At 44.6% G+C, this 21,951-nt stretch overlaps 2 protein-coding genes across 3 annotated transcripts; one reads left to right on the plus strand and one right to left on the minus strand.

Annotated features, from left to right (window-relative positions):
- The first annotated feature begins 3,943 nt into the window (after positions 1 to 3,943).
- Positions 3,944 to 7,282, plus strand: LOC123427579 (disease resistance protein RPM1-like). 2 transcript variants are annotated; one of them, XM_045111660.1, is made up of 2 exons: positions 3,944 to 5,644; positions 5,774 to 7,282. In XM_045111660.1, the coding sequence occupies exons 1-2, from the start codon at positions 4,043 to 4,045 to the stop codon at positions 6,815 to 6,817; spliced, it is 2,646 nt and encodes an 881-aa protein (XP_044967595.1). In that variant the 5' UTR covers positions 3,944 to 4,042; the 3' UTR covers positions 6,818 to 7,282. The 2 variants fall into 2 exon arrangements, with proteins under 2 accessions (XP_044967595.1, XP_044967594.1); XM_045111659.1 differs by having other exon boundaries at positions 3,944 to 7,282.
- Positions 7,283 to 8,079: 797 nt separating this feature from the next.
- On the minus strand, positions 8,080 to 11,216 carry LOC123427580 (deSI-like protein At4g17486). Its single transcript, XM_045111661.1, has 4 exons — positions 10,874 to 11,216; positions 9,748 to 10,035; positions 9,585 to 9,665; positions 8,080 to 8,734 (listed from the first exon to the last, which is right to left on the minus strand). Exons 1-4 carry the CDS (start codon positions 10,989 to 10,991, stop codon positions 8,595 to 8,597), a joined length of 627 nt encoding a protein of 208 aa, XP_044967596.1. The 5' UTR covers positions 10,992 to 11,216; the 3' UTR covers positions 8,080 to 8,594.
- Between the last annotated feature and the right edge of the window lie 10,735 nt (positions 11,217 to 21,951).

Below are 21,951 nucleotides of genomic sequence, written 5' to 3' on the forward strand. Positions count from 1 at the left end.
AAACTCCTCAAAGAAATTGAAACGAGTTCAGAAAGAGCTTCAAATTGTAGCACGTGAAGCACTCACACCTGAAAATGGGACTCGATGGAAGCAGTTGGCTCACGAGGTTGAAAAGTTACTGCAACATGAAGAAATCTACCATGCTCAAATAAGAAAAATTGACTAGCTTAACTTGGTGATAAAAATACTTCCTATTTTGAAAACTTTGCATCAACACGAAGGGCACATAACTATATTACTTTGCATGTATTTTCTCTACAAAGATATATTACCCTAACCTAAATTTGATTGCTAAGGTGCTACCTCGGGTTTCTTTGTTAATGAACGATGAGATGATGAAGCCTTACATAGCTGGAGAGATGAAGAAAGCGCTTTTCTCTACTCAAAATATGAAAGCACTAGGTACTAATGGTCTTCATGTAGTGTTCTTTAAAAAAATGTTGGCATATACTTGGCGACATGTTAACTACATGGAGGTGCTTAATGCTATAAAAACTAATGTTAATCCTGAAGGTTGGACTGACACGGTCATTGTTCTTATTCCAAAGGTTGATGATCCGGAAAAGATAAGTCAATACAATCTATTTAGCCATTGTCATGTCTTGTATAAAGTTATATCCAAAATGATAGCTTTGAGGCTAAAACTTTTCTTGGTGATATAATTTCTCCGGTGTAAAGTGCCTTTGTGCCTATGAGGTTAATCACGGATAACATTTTGTTAGCTTATGAAAATTGACATACTATAAAGAGTAAAAAGCAAGGAAAGTTTGGATATTGTGCGATGAAACTGGACATGCATAATGCCTATGACCGTGTGTAATGGATTTTTTTGGAATATATCATGATACAATTGGATTTACATGAGAGTATTGTTGATTTACTCATGACATGTGTTACTTCAGCAAAGTATAAGGTGGTATTTAACGATCAAGGGACTAAAGGGTTCATCCCTACTAGGGAACTACGACGGAGGGGCTTTCTCCATATTTATTGTTGATATGTGTACAAGGTTTGTCTAGTGCTTTGGCTCAACAACGGGAGGTTCATGGCATTGAAGGTGTTCGATGTGCAGAAATGCACCATCAGTTCCACATTTATTATTTGATGATGATTCCCTTATCCTTGTAAGAGCGGATCCGGTTAATGCAACCTCGTTGAGACACGTATTGGATGAATATTGTTCAAGCTCTTGACAACTGGTGAGTGAAGGGAAAAGCAATATCTTTTTTGGTCCAAATGTGGATATCGAGTTAAAAGCCCAAGTATGCAAGGGGTTGAATATTATGACTCAGACCATTTTAGATAAAATATCTTGGACTTCCATCTATGATTGGTCTTGATAGAAATGACATATTTGAATATTTAGTGGAGAGAATTATCAATCACCTTAAAGGGTGTAAGGAGAAGTTCTTGTCCATGCACGTAAGGAAATTTTGTTGAAGGCTATTAACCAATCAATAATAATATTTGTTATGGTTGTGTTTAAAATTCCCAAAAGATATGTCAATAAATAAATGATGCCACGTCGAGCTTCTAGTGGGGAGACACTGAGAAACAAAAGAGGATGCATTGGTTTGCATGGTGGAGAATGTGTATACCAAAATGTAAAGGAGATATGGGATTCCGAGACATTCATGCTTTTAACCTTGACATTCATGCTTCTATGGAGGGAGGCCGAATCATCTCGTCTCCCAACTCTCCAATAGCATAAAGCACCGCCTTAAAATACCTACTAATTACTTCGATAGATCTTCTAAAGATTGATTGTAGTTTTATGTACCTTTGGTTATGGCCAACTACTAGAAGAAACATGGCAATTTGTTCCTCAATAGAAGTATGGATGCTATCCAACAACAACTCTCTCTCTAAATATAGCACACAAACGGAAAAAGATTGATTTGAACAATTTATGTCACTAGAGTGAAAAATATATCTCAAATTTGACTCTCTAGCTATGGCACGATTGGCCATGCTGACCACGGTTATCCGCGGTGTTTGTTGTCTAGCCCTTCTAAACATGACCATCATGTAAGCATACAACCCAGACACTAGACCTGTTCCTCTCAAAATTAGCTGCCTTCATTTTCTTGCCAATTCATCCATCTATTACAATACAAACAAATCCAATCTTAGCAGAAAAATATGCAAAAAATGAAACTTAACACAACAGATTTATTCCAACATCACAAGCAATGAACAAAAATAAATATGAGGGAGGAGGAGGGGGAGAGGGAAGAGTTATGTCTGTGTCGAGGCAGCCATGTCCGACGCAGCAAGGAGGGGGGAGGTGAAGGAAATGGGGAAGATGGCGGAGGGGGGAGGTGAAGGAAGGGGGAAGAGGACGGAGGGGGAGGAGGCAGAGTGGCTACCGAAGACGCGACGACGGGACGACGGGCTGGTCCTCGCGGGGGGATGCGAGGGGGAGGTAAAGGAACGGACATGGGGAGAGGGCGGAGGGGGAGGAGTCTACCTCTTGGCCGGACGGCGGGCTGGTCCTGGCGGCGGGGATGCGACCGCGGGACGGCGGGGCCGCGCGGTAGGTCACGAGCGCGGGGGCATGAGGGGAGGCCGAGCGAGGAGAGTGGGTCGGGGAGGGATTTTTGCGGGGTTGATGTAAGCGTAGCTGAGCCCAGCTCGTTCGTATGGGCGAGCTCCCTTCACCATAGTTCTGGTTTTTTTTGTATTTGTCGGACTATTCTCGTGAAAGTCCATCCACCCTATCAAACATCTAAAAATGAGTCAGAGAAGCGGTAATCCTCTTGTGAGCACGGGCTCAGATGCTCCTGCTCAGAAAAAATTAAAAAAAATAACACAAAAATAAAAAAATCTATTTTTTTTGTATGGTAGACAATTTGATGCGTGAGGTCTGCTCCAAATTTCATCTCATTTGAACATCCGAGCTGCTCTCAGCAAAAAAGACAAATCGGATCAAAAAAATTGTGAACAATCAACCTTTTTCACAGACCCAAATTTTATCTTTTTTACCGAGAGCTGCTCAGATGTCTAAATAAGATGGAATTTAAAGCGGACCTCACGCATCAAATTATCTACTACATAAAAAAATTGTAAGTTTTTGAATTTTTCTAGTATTTTTTTTGGTGAGCCCGAGTGCAGATGCACCCGGGTGCCGAAACGCCCATCAAAGAAGGAACTTTTTAGTCTCCTGCACCTTAAAGCATCTCTAGTGGCTAGGGTATGTGGTAGTCTAAACCAAATATAGACTACGAGAGGTGAAAAAACGCCTCCAACGGCTGGTGTATGAGGTAGTCTAAATTTTACACATCCATCAAAATTGCTACCAGTTGTCCATATTTGGACAACCGAGCGACGACGAGCAAACCACAACTGCCTGCCCCGAGCTCTCTTCCGCTCCCGTTTATTCAGTTTCGCAGAGAGCAGAGTGACCAGAGAGAGAGAGAATGATGGGAGAGCGCGAGCGACGGCGGCGGATCTGACGCGAGCGGCGGCGGCTGCGAGAGGAGGGCGCGAGATGCGGCGGCTGCAGGGGAGGGCGCGAGAGGCGGTGGCTGCGTGCGCGTGCGCGAGCGGCGACGATTGCGAGTGACGGCGACGAGCGCGAGCGACCGAGCGGCGGCTGCAGGTGAGGCACGAGCGCCGGCTGCGAGGGCGAGCGGCAGCGGCGGCTGTGTGCGCGTGTCGTGGTGGTTGCTGTGAGTGGCAGCGGCGAGCACGAGCGAGCGTGCGCCAGCGCGTGCTGCGAGCAACCGAGCGGCTGCCGGCTCTGTATTTGCCGCCGGCTTTGAATTTGTTCCTATCTGTATCTATATTGCTGGAAATATAGACTACCAAATTTAAACAATCAGCTAGAAAACAAAGGTTGTCTAAATTTTTTTAAAATTAAACCATTGTCTATATAAAAATATAGACTACCAAATTTACACCAGCTCTACTAGAGATGCTCTCACGCAGGCTACCAAATACACCGAGAGAGAATCGAATCGCTGCCCTCAGTCAAACAGACTCACTGACTTTCTGGACCATACCACACCACGCAGCTCGCCTACGCCTCTACGGTGAGGTAATGGCGGAGATGATCGCGATATCGCTCTCGGCGAAGGTCGCCGCAACACTGTCAGGCAGTGCGGCCGCCGACTTCTCCTCTCTCGTGGCCGTCCGCTCGGGCATCGCCGCCGCGGCGCGGGACCTGGAGCTCCTCCGCGCGTTCCTCCGGTTCGCCGACTCCCGCCGCGGCGAGGACGCGCTCGCCTCCGCCTGGGTGGACCAGATCCGGGACGTCGGATTCGAGCTGGAGGACGTCGCGGACGAGTACGCCTTCCTCTCCGGCGGCGGCTTCGTCCGCGCCTGCGCTAACTTCGGCGCGTGGCTCGCTCTGGCCAGACGGCTAGGCAAGGCGCGGGTGAGGCTCCGCGACCTGTCGGATGCCAAGGAGCGGTACGGCATCCGGCCGGCCGAGGCCACCGCTTCAAGTTCCGCTCCCGACGGCGGCACCGGGCCCGTCGTTGGTCGGAAGCTAGCGGAAGCAGCGCATTTCTTGGAAGATGGGGAAATCGTCGGTTTTGCGGCGCACAGAAGGTCACTGATGAAATGGCTCACGGAGGACATCGACTCCCGGCGGTCTCTGGTTGCTGTGTGCGGGATGGGCGGCGTTGGCAAGACCACTCTAGTCACCAGCGTGTACAAGGAAGTCGCCGCAAGCCGCCACTTCGACTGCGCTGCGTGGGTGTCCGTCTCCAAGAACTTCACGACGGATGACCTCCTAAGGAAAATTGCCAAAGAACTGCACAGGGACGTCCGTGCCGGCATGCCGGACATTGATGAGATGGACTACCGGTCGCTGGTGGAAGCTTTGCGTGGGCATCTCGCCAAGAAGAGGTACTTGTTATTGCTGGACGATGTCTGGGATGCCGATGCATGGTATGAAATCCGCAATGCGTTGGTTGATGATGGACAAGGGAGCAAGATAATCATCACAACACGCAGTCAAAATGTTGCCTCTCTGGCAGCATCCACCAGGATCATCATGTTGGAACCGCTCCCCAAGCAAGAAGCATGGTCCTTGTTTTGTAACACCACATTCAGGGAAGATGCCAATCAGGAGTGCCCACATCATCTGGAGCAGTGGGCTTTCAAGATATTGGACAGATGTTGTGGTCTACCATTAGCAATTGTATCAGTTGGCAACCTCCTTGCATTGAAGAGTAGAACGGAATTTGCTTGGAAGAATGTCCATGACAGCCTTGACTGGGATGGAAGCAGTGTTCGTGGAATTGGGCAAGTGTCAAGCATACTCAATCTGAGCATTGATGATCTGCCTTATCACCTGAAGAGATGTTTACTGTATTGCAGTATATACCCTGAAGATTTCTTGATCAAAAGGAAAATTCTGATCAGGTTGTGGATTGCAGAAGGCTATATTGAGGAAAAGGGCCAGGGCACAATGGAGGAGATTGCGGATGATTACCTGCACCAGCTAGTGCAACGTAGCCTGTTGCAGGTCACGTTAAAGAATGAGTTTGGACGAGCAAAACGGCTCTGCATTCATGACCTGATCAGGGATTTGATTCTGCAAAGGTCAATAAAGGAAGGGTTTACCGTATTCTCGAAATGTCAGCCAACATTGGGGCCAAGCAAAAAAATCCGTCATCTTATACTTGACCGATGGGTAAGTGATCATCGACCAGTTCTAAAGATGACATTGCTTCGCTCCTTCAACTCATTTAAGTCAGATATAGATTCTTCAGTCTTGTCTGGCTTTAGGTTATTGACCGTATTAAACTTATGGTTTGTCCAGATAGATAAACTGCCTAGCTCACTGAGCAATCTTCTTAATCTGCGGTATCTTGGGATCCGTTCCACTCTCATTGAAGAGCTTCCACAGGATTTGGGACAGTTACATAAGTTGCAAACTTTAGATACAAAGTGGTCCAGGGTCCAGAGACTACCACCTAGTATAAGAAAGCTCAATAACCTGCGCCACCTGATAGTGTTTAGGCGCCGATCTGCAGACTTCAGGTTTGCGTTCCCTGGTACAGCAATTGAATTTCCAGACGGGCTACAAAATCTTACCTGCCTGCAGACTCTAAAGTACATCGAGGCTGATGAGAAGATGGTCAAATCCTTAAAAAGCTTAAAGCATATGAAGAGCTTAGAGCTATCCGGTGTGCATGAGAGTAATCTTATTCATTTGCCCTCATCCATCTCCACAATGAGCGGCCTTCTGTGCTTGGGGATTGTCAGTCGGGATGCTAATGTCATATTGGACCTGGAGCCATTTTATCCACCCCCACTAAAGCTTCAGAGACTTTCATTGACAGGGATGTTAGCCAGAGGTAAGTTGCCTTCATGGTTTGGGCACCTTGATAACCTCATGCAGTTGCGTTTGTGTTCATCTGAGCTCAGAGGAGATTCAATTGGATTGCTCTCATCACTTCCCAGGCTGTTACATCTTACCCTAAAGAATGCATACACCGACAAGAGTTTATCCTTTCCAGAAGGCAGTTTTCCAGTTCTTAAGAAGCTGAGCTTACATGAGTTGCCTAACCTTTCTCACATTGAGTTTCAAAAAGGGAGTCTTCTACATCTAAATGTATTAATCCTAGGCCGTTGTGATGAGCTAACTGAAATACCCCAAGGCATCGAGAATCTTATAGAGCTCGACAACCTGGAGCTTTATGAAATGCCAAGTGAGATAATAGAAAAGATTCAAGACAGGGAAACATTAGTTGGGGATTATAAAGATTCTCGACGTACTACAACTGTTAAGAACACCGTCTGGTATAATGGACAATTGTTGCAGAAAACAATTTACACCAACCTATTCACTATTCAAATTTAGGGCATTGAAAGATGGATGCAGCATCCTGTGAAGGCTACTGAATTTGTTGAGCATTAAAAGATGGATGGGCATCATTCACCTTCTTGGAGGCGTCATTTTGAGGTCTTGGTAGTGCTTCCACTTGTTCCTTCTCCAGCCAGCTTTGATGGGGTCGTTTCGGATTTTTGGACCCTTACCTCTTTGTGGGTAGCAAAGAACCTGTTTGTTATGGAGTGTGCATTGCCATGAAGCAAATAGGCGCTAGGTGGAGTTCTCTTGAAGGCTTATGTTGTGTACGTTCTTCTTCTTGGCTTTTCTGTTTGTATTGGTGTGTGTATATGCATCCTCGATGGTTTGTCATTCACTATTTGTATCAGCTTGATCCTTCAATAAAAGAGCACTTTTTTGCAAACAAAAAAAGTGAAACATGTCCAATTAGTGGTAATAGATACTGTAAAGCATGTGCTGATCTACAATTTCAATTCATAGCATCGGTGGCCACGTTGGCAGTAATCAATGGTGATAATGCGGCTGGGCTGAACAAATTAATACATGAGAAATGAGTCACTGCATTTCGTGGGGAAAATACATATTCAGTGGATCACGGGTCTTGGTGTTTTATAGCTAAACTTTTGTAGTTGCTGTAATTTTTAAATGATCATCAGTTAATTTACCATACGTTCTTGAAAGAAGCTATGCGTACCGTGGATTCCTGTCCAGCACTCGTACGATTAGAGACAATCATAGGTAATTCAGTTTTTGGGCCATAGCATTTGGAGATGATTTGCTCTCTGATCGGACGAGAAAGCATCGTACGCAGAGCAATTTAGTTCTTTAAATGATGGCGAATGACCTTCATATATAATGGAACAAGTGTTTTATACAAGCTTTTCACGGATATGAATTTGTCAGCAGATTGCTACAAGGAGCACAAATGCCCAATGAGTTAATAGAAATGAAATAAGATTAACATGACATTCTGAGATGCCTCTTTACATAAATCTGAAGATGGAGTGAACTAAATTCTTGCAACCACACAAATTAGTAGTACAAATCAGGTATTATGGTATACCGACTACGGAGGCATAGAACGCAACAATTATTAAGTTCACTTCTACTAGTACAAAAGACTCCACGAACTTGTCGATTACAAAGTTATATCTTACATAGTTTTCCCTCTATTAACTAATATAGGACCTTTTAGATCACTGCTATAGTGATCTAAAGGGTCTTATATTAGTTTACAGAGGAAGTACATATGAGCGAAGTGGTGGATCCATAAATAAACTTCTACAACTAAGGAAATTGATATAACCATCAATCCCACTGAAATATCACAGGAAAAATCAACCTGTTATATTACAATACATTGACTTAAGGCTACACTGTATCATTTGGTTATAGCATATTCTCTGGCTATACAAGCACTGCTCTAGGCCAGGGTTTCAAATTTGCACTACCATGACCACAACAGCTCGGTGCCAATTCAGGCTGTCATAACAACATCAAGGCCGTTGTAGCGAAGGATGGCATCATTTGCCTGGACCTAGCAACATTCGAGAACACATGATACTAATACCCGAACAATCATGCGACAACTAGCAAACAACAAAGATTTACAGAGTGACCTTTCCACTGGAGAATTCCTATGTGCGCAGACAGCAAAAAAGAGCCGAAAAGAATCAACATTCAACTATGCTTGTCGTTCAAAAAATACATTCGACTATACTTGGATATCACGCAGCCTGGAGAAGTACAACCGTTAAATTGCATCAGGGAACCCAAATGGCAGGATAATTCAAACGAGATCTTTGGATAGCTTTGGTGACACGTTTACAGATTGGAGGTCGATGCCTGCTGCTGGTAGCAGGTGCTGGTCCAGGTCATCCACATCACTGTCCCCACTAAGGGATGAACATGTTGACTCCACATCATCATCTAGTAGATAATAAAAAACAGCGAAATCAGTAGTTTTAAAAAAAGAAAGAGGAAGAATGCAAGTAACTAGCTAATACTCCCTCCATTCCTAAATATAAGACCTTTTAGAGATTTCACTAGAAGATTGCATACGGAGCAAAATGAGTGAATCTACACTCTAAAATATGTCTATATACATCTGTATGCAGTTTATAGTGCATTTTCTAAAAGGTCTTATATTTAGGAACGGAGGGAGTACATGTGTTCAGAACATTTTTTTTAGCAATTAGAACTAGTGACACAATGTCTAACCCCTCTTGCTTTCTTTACAAATGTCAGAGGTCGGTGAAAATGTGAAGAGGCTCAAAGAAAGTATAGTACTGAGTCCATAGAAATCAAGAATCGCTCATGTTGTTCCCTCCACATTATCTAAGTTTCCCCAACAAGTGAAACACCACGACTAATTCTCTTTCCACAATGAATATGTAAATATGATCAGTATGCTATGAAGGATAAAGCCCACCAAATGGACAAGGGGGTGTTTCTTTTATGGAAAATTGGAGGGCAGATGATACAACGTACATCCCAAAGCCATACAGATTTATTGTGGAGATGGCATTGCACATGACCGGAATGTCCTCTTATTATTTCTTTGTAAGAGATTTCTGAGGCATGCGTTATTCAAAAAAATACAACAAATAATAACACTCAAATGGCTGTTAACGGTTTGAAGTATACAGGTCATTTGGAATGTGAACTACAAATACACAACAGGCTGTAGCTAACAACTGCATGCAATTTACTCCAAATTATGATAGGCAGCTATATTCACAAATAACATGTAAAATGTAGGCACTAGAAGCAGACTCACCAGAGATTGCAGGATGAGTTGCTCCGTGACTAAGAGTAGAGACTTGAATGCTTTTTGGTAGGAGGCGGTTGAAAAAGTAACCTAAGAATTCCACAAAATAAAATCAGTCATCTATCATTCCGAGCAAGTTAGAAAGAGAAGACATAAAACTAGTAATACTGACCCACTCTTGCTAGCCGATTTACCCATCCAGGGGCTGGTTTTTTGGTTATGTTCTTACAGACATCATCTGTAAAATGGTTGCAGTTCTTTGAAATCAAATGATATGTATTCCCATTGTACTTTCCTGCAAGAGTTTCAATGAACGAGCGGAACTCTGCCCTAGACATCTCAGTTGTGCCCATCCATACAGACCTTCTATAGACATAGCCAGGGCAGCATTTTGGCTCAACCTCAAAAACCCCACTGATTGAGAGATCATGGGCTCCAAAAGCATATTCCAAACCATGAACTGTAGATTTCAGTAACAAAAAAACAATGAGTTAAAGTTCACACATCTAGCACAGAGAGCCCACAAAATGCATGTCTGGAAAAAGAAAACTGCTACACATAAAAGCATCAGCCATTAACCCAATGCACAATAAATATTTTGACATAAATAGCAACCTCAGTCCATAGAATGTAGACTTAGCAATTAACATATCATGTATGACTAGGACTCTACCATTTTCATCAGGTGAAAACATTCAGTTATCTTATGCTAGCTCAATATATCACAACTAAAAGCGCTAGGCATTAATTATGTGTTTTGCCATCCGCCTTGCGCTTTTCTGAAGCACACACTTGAGCACAATTATGCGCACATTAAGCGCTAGGCATTTTATCTCCTAGAGCCTAGCACGTGTCTTTTTAACTGTGCTCAATATCCACCTGTTCTTCGAACAAGAAAATGACCGCAACATCACACACAAACTCTGTTGAGGGATTTGCCGCCAATCCTGTCAATAGATACACCCATACATCATTATAATTCACCACCGTTCTTCAATTTTTAGTTTTGCCCTGCATCCTATATACAACTGAAAACTAATTTGCCCTGACAGCTAGTTTAAGCTGCTCGTTTACTAATTACTGTCCATCAGAAATTCAGACCACGATCAGTCCATCACCCCTCAAATCTGTAACCACCCATAGCTTGTTGACTTCTTATGGTAGCAAGTATCCTTACAAGCTCAACAAAGCAGCTACCACTAGTACATGTACAGCATCCCTCCCAGCACGAAGTTACGAGCCAAATCAAGCTCCAGCGAGTAGCAAGAGAGGGAGATGGGGCAGAGAGAGTCAGAAACCTTCGATCCCGGAGTGGAAGACGCCGAGGCCGAACCAGTAGAGGTAGTCGTTTATGGGCGTGAGGTCGTACACGTTGAGGACCACCGCCGCGCCGCCGCCGCCGTCCTGCGCCGCCATGCGGACCCCGCGGGCGCAGCAGATCCCTCTAGCGGCGCCGCATTAGCGTCCGCCCGCCGGATCAGCGCCCGGGGAAGCCCATGCGGAGCCGGAATTTGGTCCGCTTCGGTTCGATTTCGCTTGGGTTCGGGCTCGGAGAGGGGGAAGGGAAGGGAAGTGAAGGGAAGGGAAAGCGTGGTTAGCGTCGAGGATTATCTGGGATGCTAGTAGTACCACGCCCTCCTGTCTCTCGATGGTCTTAAGCCTTAACCATTGTTAATGGCTCCGTTACGCGCTGCTGACGCCGATGCGCGGCCGTGGTGTGGGGCTGTTGGAGGGTGGGTCCGCGTTGTCATGGATGCAGCTGGGTTGTTCTGTGGGTGGGAGAGGCTTCGGGTGTTGCTCGGTGATGGATAGTGGGGGGTCACGACGGCTCAGAGACAAGACAACAGAGGCGCGCGCACGGGACGGGACGGGCGGGCTACGTCGGGCTCGTGGGTCCCACTCCCAGCGGGAAGAGGATGGGAATAGGATGGATTTGACCAGCCAGACACCAAAGCTGGTTCCACCTGGGACTTGGGAGTTTCCCCCGTGGCGCATCCAATCACGATGCACTTCCTGAGGCTATGTAAATGAATTTTGTTTTCAACAGAAACTCTGAAGACGTACGTACTCTTCACGATCAAATTTCTAAGCGAACGTCTTCGTCAGTGCCGACGTATTCTCATTTTTTTGGGTGGGGGTGGGGGTCCTGATTAGCACGTCATCCACGTGGACATGTAAGAGCATGGTTAATAGTATAGCCAACTGTCGAAAATTCGGATTTGAGGACGAGCACCTCGGTGCTCGGCATCCTGTCCATACACACCCCATAGGGATCCGCGCCGTCATCGTATTGTTTTGCCCTGTCCCCCGTATAGGAGGCAGCTTCCCTTGTATTACGGGTTAGAGTGGAGGGATTCTGGTCCATGTTTTATCGCCATGCAGTGGACCGGTAGATGATACTTGGCACATTCATGGGTTAGTCAGTCGACATCCATTGTACGTCTTGTTTCAGACTTGTACCAGGGCGTATCATCGACTGGTAGTGAACCAGCAGCACACGGCGCGTGATGTTCCAATAGTTGTGAGGGTTAGATTCCAACGCAAGCTTGCCTTCGTTAATTATATAATCAATTGGAATTAATCAGCAATTAGTAGGATAAGATTAAAATCCATGCGGTGTTCCGATTTTAATATGAAGTTTGTTAATTTGGACATGGAGGGACCATGAACTCACCTTTTTTGTGATCTTTTTCTCGTTAATTGTTCGTGGTGATACAACGTTCTCTAGTACCAGTACTATCTAATTGAGCTTAATATCCTAAAACCAAGGTCACAGTTAACACTAACACAAGCCGGGGCGAGGCCAGCTAGCGCATGCAGTCCGAAACAGAAGGTCAAATAAACAGTGTTGGTACATGGCAGCCCTGCAAATACAGGGCCAAGCACTGTACATGCATGTGAAAAGTAGAAACTTTGTGATCAATTCAGCAGCATGCTCAAGTCAAATCAGAAGTACTTCTTTATTGTTTCTTAGCCCTGGCGGCAGGGAGGACATTTACCACATCTTCGTCCACCCCCCGCCTGATACATATCGCCTGCTTCGTTCATCCTACCAGCTCGTCCACGCCCCTGAAGAACACGGACAAGGATGCGCGTGCGGGAGAGGTGCTCAGAGGCTAGCCGAGGGTCTCCCTGAAAGGTATGTTATGAGTTCCCCCAACACTTCGACACCGTTCCATGCATCGACTGCGTAGATCTAAAATAGGTTTTTAATGGCATCCACGAGATTGATAGAGAAACGTCTGTATGTAAATATTAGGGAAAAACAAGCGTTGGATAATCTTTTTTAGCATGGAAGAAGCACCAGTAGTTGTAAATCAAGAAACAATGAACGAAGCATCACCAGACTGTTTTGACAGCGACGGCGACGGTTCAGGAGGATCCCCCGGGCCTCCTGGAACCCCAGCAATAACATCTAGGTTGTCATTGCTGAAAATAGGCGCCGTGATTTCAAAGTTCTCGGATTTCAAGAAGGAGTTGGTCCGAGAAACTGGGTTTGATGGATTGCTGCATATCAAGTCTTGGCAGAAGATAAATCTAAAGTACAACGCTTACTTGATGGATAGAGTTGATGTGGAGAACAGTATCATCAATCTAGAAAGCCAGGGGATGCTCGAGCTCACAGACAACCAAGTACATTATGTGTTTGGCATCCCAATCGGTGAGCACACAATTCTTTCTGAAGGTGTGGAGCCATCAGATGCTTGCGTTGAATTTACACGGGTTGCAGCAGGCATTAGCGACAAAGGTACTCATAGTCTGAAGGCATCAGAGGAATACCTTAACCGCGACATCACAGCTGACTCCAGGAATATAGATAAGGACTGTTTCAAAATTGCTTTTGTAATCTTTGTAGTGGGGCATGCCCTTGCGCCATCTGCCAAACACGACTACATCAAAATTGATTTCTGGTCAGCCTTAAACGATGTTACCAAAATCAAAGAATGGAATTGGTGTCGTTACCTGCTATCTCACCTATTCCAAGCTGTGAGGAAGTTCAAGTCAGATGTATTGAGGCGACCCCCAACCATACACATTGTTGGGTGCCATCTTTTCCTGCAGGTACACGAAACCAATTTTTATTCACAGCATGGCACACGCACAGGTAATTTATGTTGTTAACCCCACCAAACACATGTGCAGGTTCTTGTTCTAGATAGTCTAGATCTCGACGTCAACAGCAAACCGCAGGGCGTCTACCCAAGATTTGCACTTTTTGATTATGATTCCATGAAAAAGATGGTTGACGCCATATCTGTAAACATGGGAGGAGGAGAAATATCTTACCACCGTTCCTCGGTTAGTCCCAGAATCACATTCTCTATAATACCCAATCACACTATTTTTATCTGACGCTCCAAACTCTTTTGTTCAACGCACCAGGTTCGCAGGGAACAAAATGTCAGCAAGGAACTCGTGTTTGTCGACGATCCTGCAAACAATTTTCCTCGGCCTACACCGATACCGAAACGGGCACAGTTTACATCTGCTCCCGCCAAACGAGCAAGCTACATCAAGACTGGTCCACTAGAATTTGCTAATCATATACGCACAAAATACCCGACAATAGTAAGTCCATGCCCCTTTGATGCCCAACCGTAACTCTGTTTAGACGACTAAAACGTCTCTCATATTTTTTTATGAAATTACCATTTAATGCAGTCGGGAGAAAAGCATGGTATGATTCTCAACGAACACAATGCACGGGGATTGGCTCATATTTCAGAAATGAGACGGTCGTTCCAGTCAACAATGTTCAACTTTGTAGACAAGTTAGTATCATGCATTGCTGACAATTGCACATGCTGCAAGGCGTTTGGTAGGAAAGAATGCAGGCTGAAAAACGAAGATGACATCGATGCGGAAAATGCACCAGCTCCTAACAATGAAGGAACTGTTTTTTTGACCCCGATATCCAATAAGATAAACACTAGACTAGAAGGCATTTTTGCTAACGAAGGTCCGTTTTGTTAACGCTTAATCGTTTTGTTTTCCAAATTGTCATGCATTGCTATTTCATACACACACAGTCTATTATTTTGTGTGTCTAACTTTAATTGTTACGCGGCAGGTAGTTATTCTGTGAATAGTTCAAATGCCCGTAAGAGGAATTTTGTGATGGGCAGCAGCAATGCAACCGAGTCACAAAAGAAGATATGTGTTTCACCAAATGAACCAATCCAAGTTCGAACGCCATCTGGCATCGATATTCTGAACAACTCATCTATATCTGCAAAGGACGGTGCACGCAATCAAGTTGCCGACATTGTATATTCCTTTTTTGATGATCTAACTGCATGTATTGTCAGCTACTACGCCGAGTTAAAACCATCATCTAATTACGTCACTTTCGTAACTACAAACGATGTTGTGCCGAGTAAGATACGATTACCAAAATGTAAATTGGCACGTGATCCATGGTCAGTTGGATCAGTACCACTCCCCCCAAGCCAAAATGTTCTGAGAACTATCAAGGATTGGTTCCTAGCAGCTTCACGATTAACACTAGAAAGGTAAGCCATATTCTTTTCTTGTATGGTAATCAACTCATCTTTTCGAAACAAACATTTTGCGTGATCAACTCACCTTTCTACCAAAGTCTCATATTTTGCTAGTTCGCGGCATACGCGCTAACTATTTATTACCAATGCATAGACAATGGATTGCCCACCCAAAGCCAAGGCTCATATGTATAGATGGCATTGAACTGCATCAACAACTAGCCGGTATTGACGAACTCAGCCACGAGGTGGGCGCTATCATCTTCAGGCGATTCGACCAAATGGATAAGTTCTACAACAAGGACACAACAACAATGATATGGAGGAAATTCCTGGAGCCTGATTTCGCTGTAAGATCATCGCAACTCATATACAGCGACAAAATACTTTTCTTTTCATTGTAAATGTTAAACACTACTATCATTGCAACAGACCGCGGTATTGTCTAACGCTGACCCATTGACCATCCAATCTATTCGGACAAGCTTCACGGACGGAGTGGCTGATTTGAACCCAGCATCAAGCAGGCTTGTAAGTTTTTTATTTTTTGATACATCTCAACAACGGAATAAGACCATATTTTGATAAAATTGAATAATTTTTCTCACAGTGGCATATCCCAGCAATTCTACCTGATGGTTGGGCACTTTACTCATTTGACATGCTGAAAAGAAGGATCGTAGTACTTGACCCTGCAGTAGGACCTTTTGGCTTCAGCAATCGCCAAGTGAACATGCACACATACGTCTCAGACAAACTTCATAGTGCACTTTTTAGATGTTTGCAAATTATGTTTGAGAACTGGCATTGCAGCTGCGGAGAATGGACTAGGTCTTTTCCAGTCCCGATGATTGAGAATATGGAAAAGTATGTTTCTATAACCTTAACACCCTAAAGATTATTTTGTTTTAATATAGATTGAAGTTGAATTACAAACCTGCTTCATCGTATTTTTGCCACAGATATAATTATGGTGCAGGGACTACATTCCTTGCATGAAATTTCGACGGGGAGAAGTTCCAAATCCCAGTGACGAAAGTTAGTACCTACCATTTTTAACATGGAAGCTAGCTCCTGTTTTTGTATGGGTTCATGTATTAACACTCGATACACTTTTGATTTTGAAACTAGGACAATCTGGAGAGACACAAGAACTGGTTGCTTTATGAGGTGATGCGCACGGATGGTAACGAGTCAATGATCCCGTCGGACGCCATTGAAGCCATCAAGGGATCATTCCTAGCTCTATGAAGATCACCATGTCTCAATTCCTTTAACGAACACCAAACATTTGTGGTTTTTATATTTTTTCTCAAATAGACCAAGATGGCGAATGTTTTCATGCGTTCCTTCTTCATGTATCACATTAATGCACATCACATAATCGAATGGAATCAGGATGGTATTTCCTCCATCTTTGTCCAGTGGTTTGACACTTACCTTTTTTTTTGCAAACAACCAACATACTCAGCAATTATCTTGATACAAATGACTACCAACCAAATCATAATCTAGCTGGATACAACTTGCCACCAACTAACTAAGCTAGTAGATGGGGGACAAACCGAAATGAAACTCCATAGGGGAACACATGTAAAAGTAGCTACGTGGATTGGAAGCATACTAAAAACCTAACGTGTCGCCGTCAGGTACAAAAGCACAGCAAACACCAGAATGAGCAAAGCAATCCTCATTTGATTTGTACCCTTGACAGCTCTCGCAGCTCGTTCAGCAGCCAGGGCACCTTCGTTCATTGCTTCAAGTCTGTCTCTCAGCTGACGAGTCTCATTGGCGATTTCCTCCTCATCGGTCCTTGCAACACAATGTAGATGTTCGTTCATCCTCTCAAGCATCCAGACCCTGTCCCTTAGATCAACTATTAGTTGCTTTAGGAACGGGTCCTTGATAGGGTCATCGCGCCATGAAAAATAATCACACCCGCCTCGCTGATCAAAGGGGAAAGAGCAATGTGTTTGGTCTGAAATATAAAAACCAGAAAAGATTCGACAGAATAACGAAGAGCAAGTTTCTGCATCTGCTCACCTTGAAACGCATACAATTAAAGTACCTCCTCCCTGGATTATCATCGCTCCACGATATCCACATGGCTGCTTTTTCTTTGCGGTCACACGCATCAGCTGGCTCGTAGTCTAGAGGCCCATGGCGGTACCTCACGGGAGACCTCATGGGGGCCCCAAACCCTCTATGCAAAGAAGACCGAGCTGCTGAGGACGAAGAGCCGGAAGACGCCATTTTGTGTGTATTCTAAGTTGTGGGACGAGGATGAGGCTGGCCAAGGAAAGCTGGGTCGTTTTTATAGACCCCCCATGTCCAATCCCAACGGCTACTTGCCAATTCAAAACACGTAGAGACGTTACGCGAAAGCACCATGCAAGCATATTGAAAACGGCTAGGCACATACCAACGGCTAGCACACAAGCTGGTGTAGTGATTAGGATGTCTCGGCAATAAGTAATATTACAACATAATAATACATGGTTCACAAAAGCACCATAGTCACTGATAGGTTCACAAAAGGATCGCCAACACAGCAAGCTTAACCATTACGCTACTAAACCAAGCCAACGCACATGCGCTTGACCGACACGGGATGAAACTCCTTCATCCGCATGTTAACCTAAATTTCTTCTGCCACCTGGACCGTGAAGCGAGCGCGAGGAGCAGTGTTGCACTGGGCCGCCAAAGTTTCGTACAACATCCTCTTCCTCCTAGACGCCAATCCAGCCTGCAGAACCAAACACAACACATTTGAGGGTTAGCAAAAGATCGCGCAAATGTAATTTTTTTTATAGGAATACTCATAACCATGTTTTGCAAATTACCCGAGGTATGTCCTCCACTAGTCTAGTCCCATTGAAGTTGTCAGCGTAGTAAGCAATGTAACCAGGAGATTCACCGCCGGAAAATAGTAACGAACAAACTGTTCAAAATATGGAAATAACTTAATCTTAAATCAAGTTTTGTACAGTCGGGAATAATGTACCTGAGACACACAAGATGCATGTTGATGTTGTACTTCACACCCCAATCTGGTATATGCATGGACCAGCCGTCATCTAGCATTTCCCCCACGTACTTCATACCTTTAAGCATGTAGTCAATAGTTACGCCATGCTTATCTCTGTAATCCTCCTTTGCCATCCCTGTAAAGATGGGGTCAAGCACACTCAAGCGCTTGAGAAGCTTGTCAAACACATACAAACACCAATCCCTGTCAAATGCTATTGGAACCATGATCTGCAAATAAAACACAAATAAATTAGACATCACGCTTTATCCAATGAATTAACATGTGCATGGTACATACCATCCTGCAAAGCCTGAGTGCATAACCAAGGCTACTTGTTGACATCAAGCTCCTCAACATGGATGGAGCCTCTCTGTTCCACTTGTTCTCCATATGTAGCTGAAATACAATAAAAACACAAAACAAATGTTCACAAGCGCATCAAACCATAACAGACATGCAAATAAACCATTTGTTTAACTTACAGGTACATCTGGTGAGAGGAGACCCTTGGAAACTGGCAATCCAACCCTATCAAACATCTTCTTCTCCCTCTCGTTGAACCCACGCACCCAAGCTTCCATGCCGTTGTGGAACATCGCACCACCCAGGCTGAACTGATACTTCAGCTTATGCCCATCCATCACCAAAATTGTTGGGGAAGAACTCTTGTACCAGGTGCTGCCCATAAAACAATGTAAATCATTAGCACAAGAGATACACCGACATAAAAGATCAACACATTTTTTGGCGGCTAACAGAGCTGACCTACTTAGACTCTTCGCACAAGAAAGGTAAATGAAGTCCTCGTAAAAGTTTTGGCAGACATGATCGCGGTACAGGTCGGCGTGATACAACTCAAGTTCAAACGGTGAGAAACCGTATTCTTCTTCTTGTGCAAAGTACTCCTCAGCAGGGATAACAGCTGCGCGATCACGTGCACATGAATATCGGGATGCAACCCTAAACATCATTTGGAAGTGTAGACATTGAATAAACTTTAGTACCGAGCGGCGAAGTTGTGTCAACGGATGCAATACATATCCTCTTGTTACTTATCGGCGTGCAAGTTGCAATCGAACTAGTAGTTGGACTAACCAACCCCGAAGAGCTATGCCCAACAATTTGATGCGGTAACGTGTCTAAGAAAATAATAGATTTTTTAGGTACGGTGCCGCAAAATTTGTTCCGTGGATGTATGGCACATATATTTGCAAAATAGTGAGACTTAATAATTCATACCCTCAGTCATGAGATAAAGAAATGAGGTGTCGATCATAGGCTCATGGTATGCATTTGGAGCGGCGGCCTCTACGTTAGGCGCGGGTGGGAGAAGTTCATGCATGGTTTGCTGACGGGTGGGCCTTGGGACACCTGACACACATGCATCGAGTGGAGCAATCAGTACCAAAGTAAAACAACAACAGGATTATACTGATCGAGCAAACCTGTAGCTATTCCTTTGCACTTCAGATCCACAACCATGCATTTGTCATGCGGTTCGCTACCCAAATTGGCCAGCAGCTCTCCTATATGAAATGTTGGAGGTCATTAACAATTTGTCCTTACTCTCCCATGCATGGCAACAGTGAAACTACTCAGCAACGTTTTGTTTGCGTACCTCCAGGCCGATCATGTGCAGCCGAATAACTCCCTTCCATAATACATGGCTGCCCTTTAGTAGAAGCATCTGGTAATCCATGACTACAACTAGCACCTGGCTCACAACGAAATTGATGGTAATCAATGAGGAGATAGTTTTTATTATGATGTAACTCATGAGCATTAGGCGTATTACCTGCATCGGCAGAATGTTGAGCACAAACGTCTAGTTCCATCATCGACTTTGCTGCTTCTCTTGAAATTGCCGCCAAATCACGAGCAACTGCACCAAGAGCTATACTTAATTAGGTGCATAATTGCAGATGATCAACAACACAACTACTAGCATGCAAATGTAGCAAACGGTAGCACGCGTGTACAAGAAACTAGCAAGGGATGCTATGCCAACCTGCAGATGTAGAAGCACTCGCCCCATGAGTAACATGAACTTTTGGAGCCGCGGAACCAGAAGCTTGATGAGGAACACGAGCTTGGGAAGCCACAGCCAGAGAAGCTTGCTTCTTCACTTGCCCAATAAAGAAATCCAAAGCTTCCTCAGCATCCCGTTGCCTTTTTGCTGACGACGCGGCTCTAATTTCTACTGCGATTTTGTCCCTCATGTTGTCCACCACCTTCATCATCTCCACCTCACATCTCTTGTAATGGAACTCCATGGTAGCTTTGAAAGCTTCAACAACCTAAAAAAAGACAACCAAACTTTTTTTAGTATGCATTTTACTAAATACGCGTTTCAAAGAGAAACAATTTTTCATGAAAATTAATCCATCGCCAAACCTTTGTTGGCAGCAGTGGTAAGTTATCCATATCAACCGGGCCAGCTGCGTTGCGTGACCCACTAGCATGCCCCACCATCTGCACGGCAACTGCTTGTGCACGCGCCGCCTATGAGCATGACCCAAGTACACTAATCGCTGGTGATCGGGGAACATCGCCTAACTGAAAAACGAACAATAGTAACACATGAAATGCATGGACCACAAAACAAGAACCAGATAAAAACGCAAACAAACCTTGAGCAGCAAAAAGGAACGAACCGGAAGGAATGGTGAAAACAGAAAGAACATTGAATTAAATGCAATGTATGAATAATTCTACTTCCAGGCCACATTCAATCCCCCGCGCGGTGGCATGCTTTCTGATGAGGTCCTTCAGTTTTGTGTCCGAGTAACGCCCGATTCTTGGCAACTGAAGAGTCTCTCTCCCATGCAGGCCATGTTCATGGTAGTCCAGCCACATGATCTGCCACAAGCGATGCTATTGAGAGAAGTTTACACCACAACAAAAAATATACAAGCACGACAAAACTAACCTGTGGCACTATAAGGCATCCCTCCAGTTTTACATTTGCAGCATCCATTGATAGGTCCTCTCTAAGTTTTCTTGCCGCCACCCTCAACCCCTCAACAACATAGTCACAGAAATCGAACTCTGCGATGTTATCGGGCTCAGCTACAACCGGCAGTAGCTCATTTGCTATCTTGGCTGTCGCACCTCTCGGAACAAGAAAGGTCGAACTAGCTAAAAGTGTTACAGCCGCCTTCATCGCAGTCCGCTCATCACCCTGTATGGCATCTTTGCTAGCAGATTGTACTATTTTTTTCACCTTATAAACTGGGATGCTGTTTGAACGAGGCATGTCAGTGCCAAGGATAGCATGAACCTTTGCTAGCAAAACCTCACGGTCAGCAAGGCACTGCCCAGCTCGGATGTCTACTTTCCTACCACCCAGAGGTAGGCCAGTAGCTTTGGCAACCTCTCTAGCATTCAACTCTAGAAAAACACCATCCCCCATGTCCATCATCATGGTATCCGGATCTATCCTAGAAATCAAACACATGGAGAAGATCCTATTTGTGTTTCCTAAGACTCTAATCTTGCAAAGCTCTGACATTCCTACTTCAGCGAATACTTCTCGGACCAGAGGGTTCCATTCACCTGCGATGGATTGCAAGGCCATGGAGGTGAAGCTAGTTTGCACAGTCCTAACACTCCTAGCCGTCCCCGATGCGACGGCTACTCCTTGCCTCAATGTCGCCGGTGAGCTCCCCTTTGGAGGACCACGCGCCATGCTCGTCTCCGAATGGAACGTTGTTTTTTGGAACAAGAGCATCGAAACAAGAAACACTATTAGATGGCAAGCCAGCTTCAATGAGATGCAGTTAACACGAGGAGATTAAGATCACCAACCTTCTCTTTCTTGCTGATGTTCTTGGTGCAGACCCCC

Source organism: Hordeum vulgare, chromosome 2H (genome assembly GCF_904849725.1).
Source record: "Hordeum vulgare subsp. vulgare chromosome 2H, MorexV3_pseudomolecules_assembly, whole genome shotgun sequence".
Taxonomy (NCBI): domain Eukaryota; kingdom Viridiplantae; phylum Streptophyta; class Magnoliopsida; order Poales; family Poaceae; genus Hordeum; species Hordeum vulgare.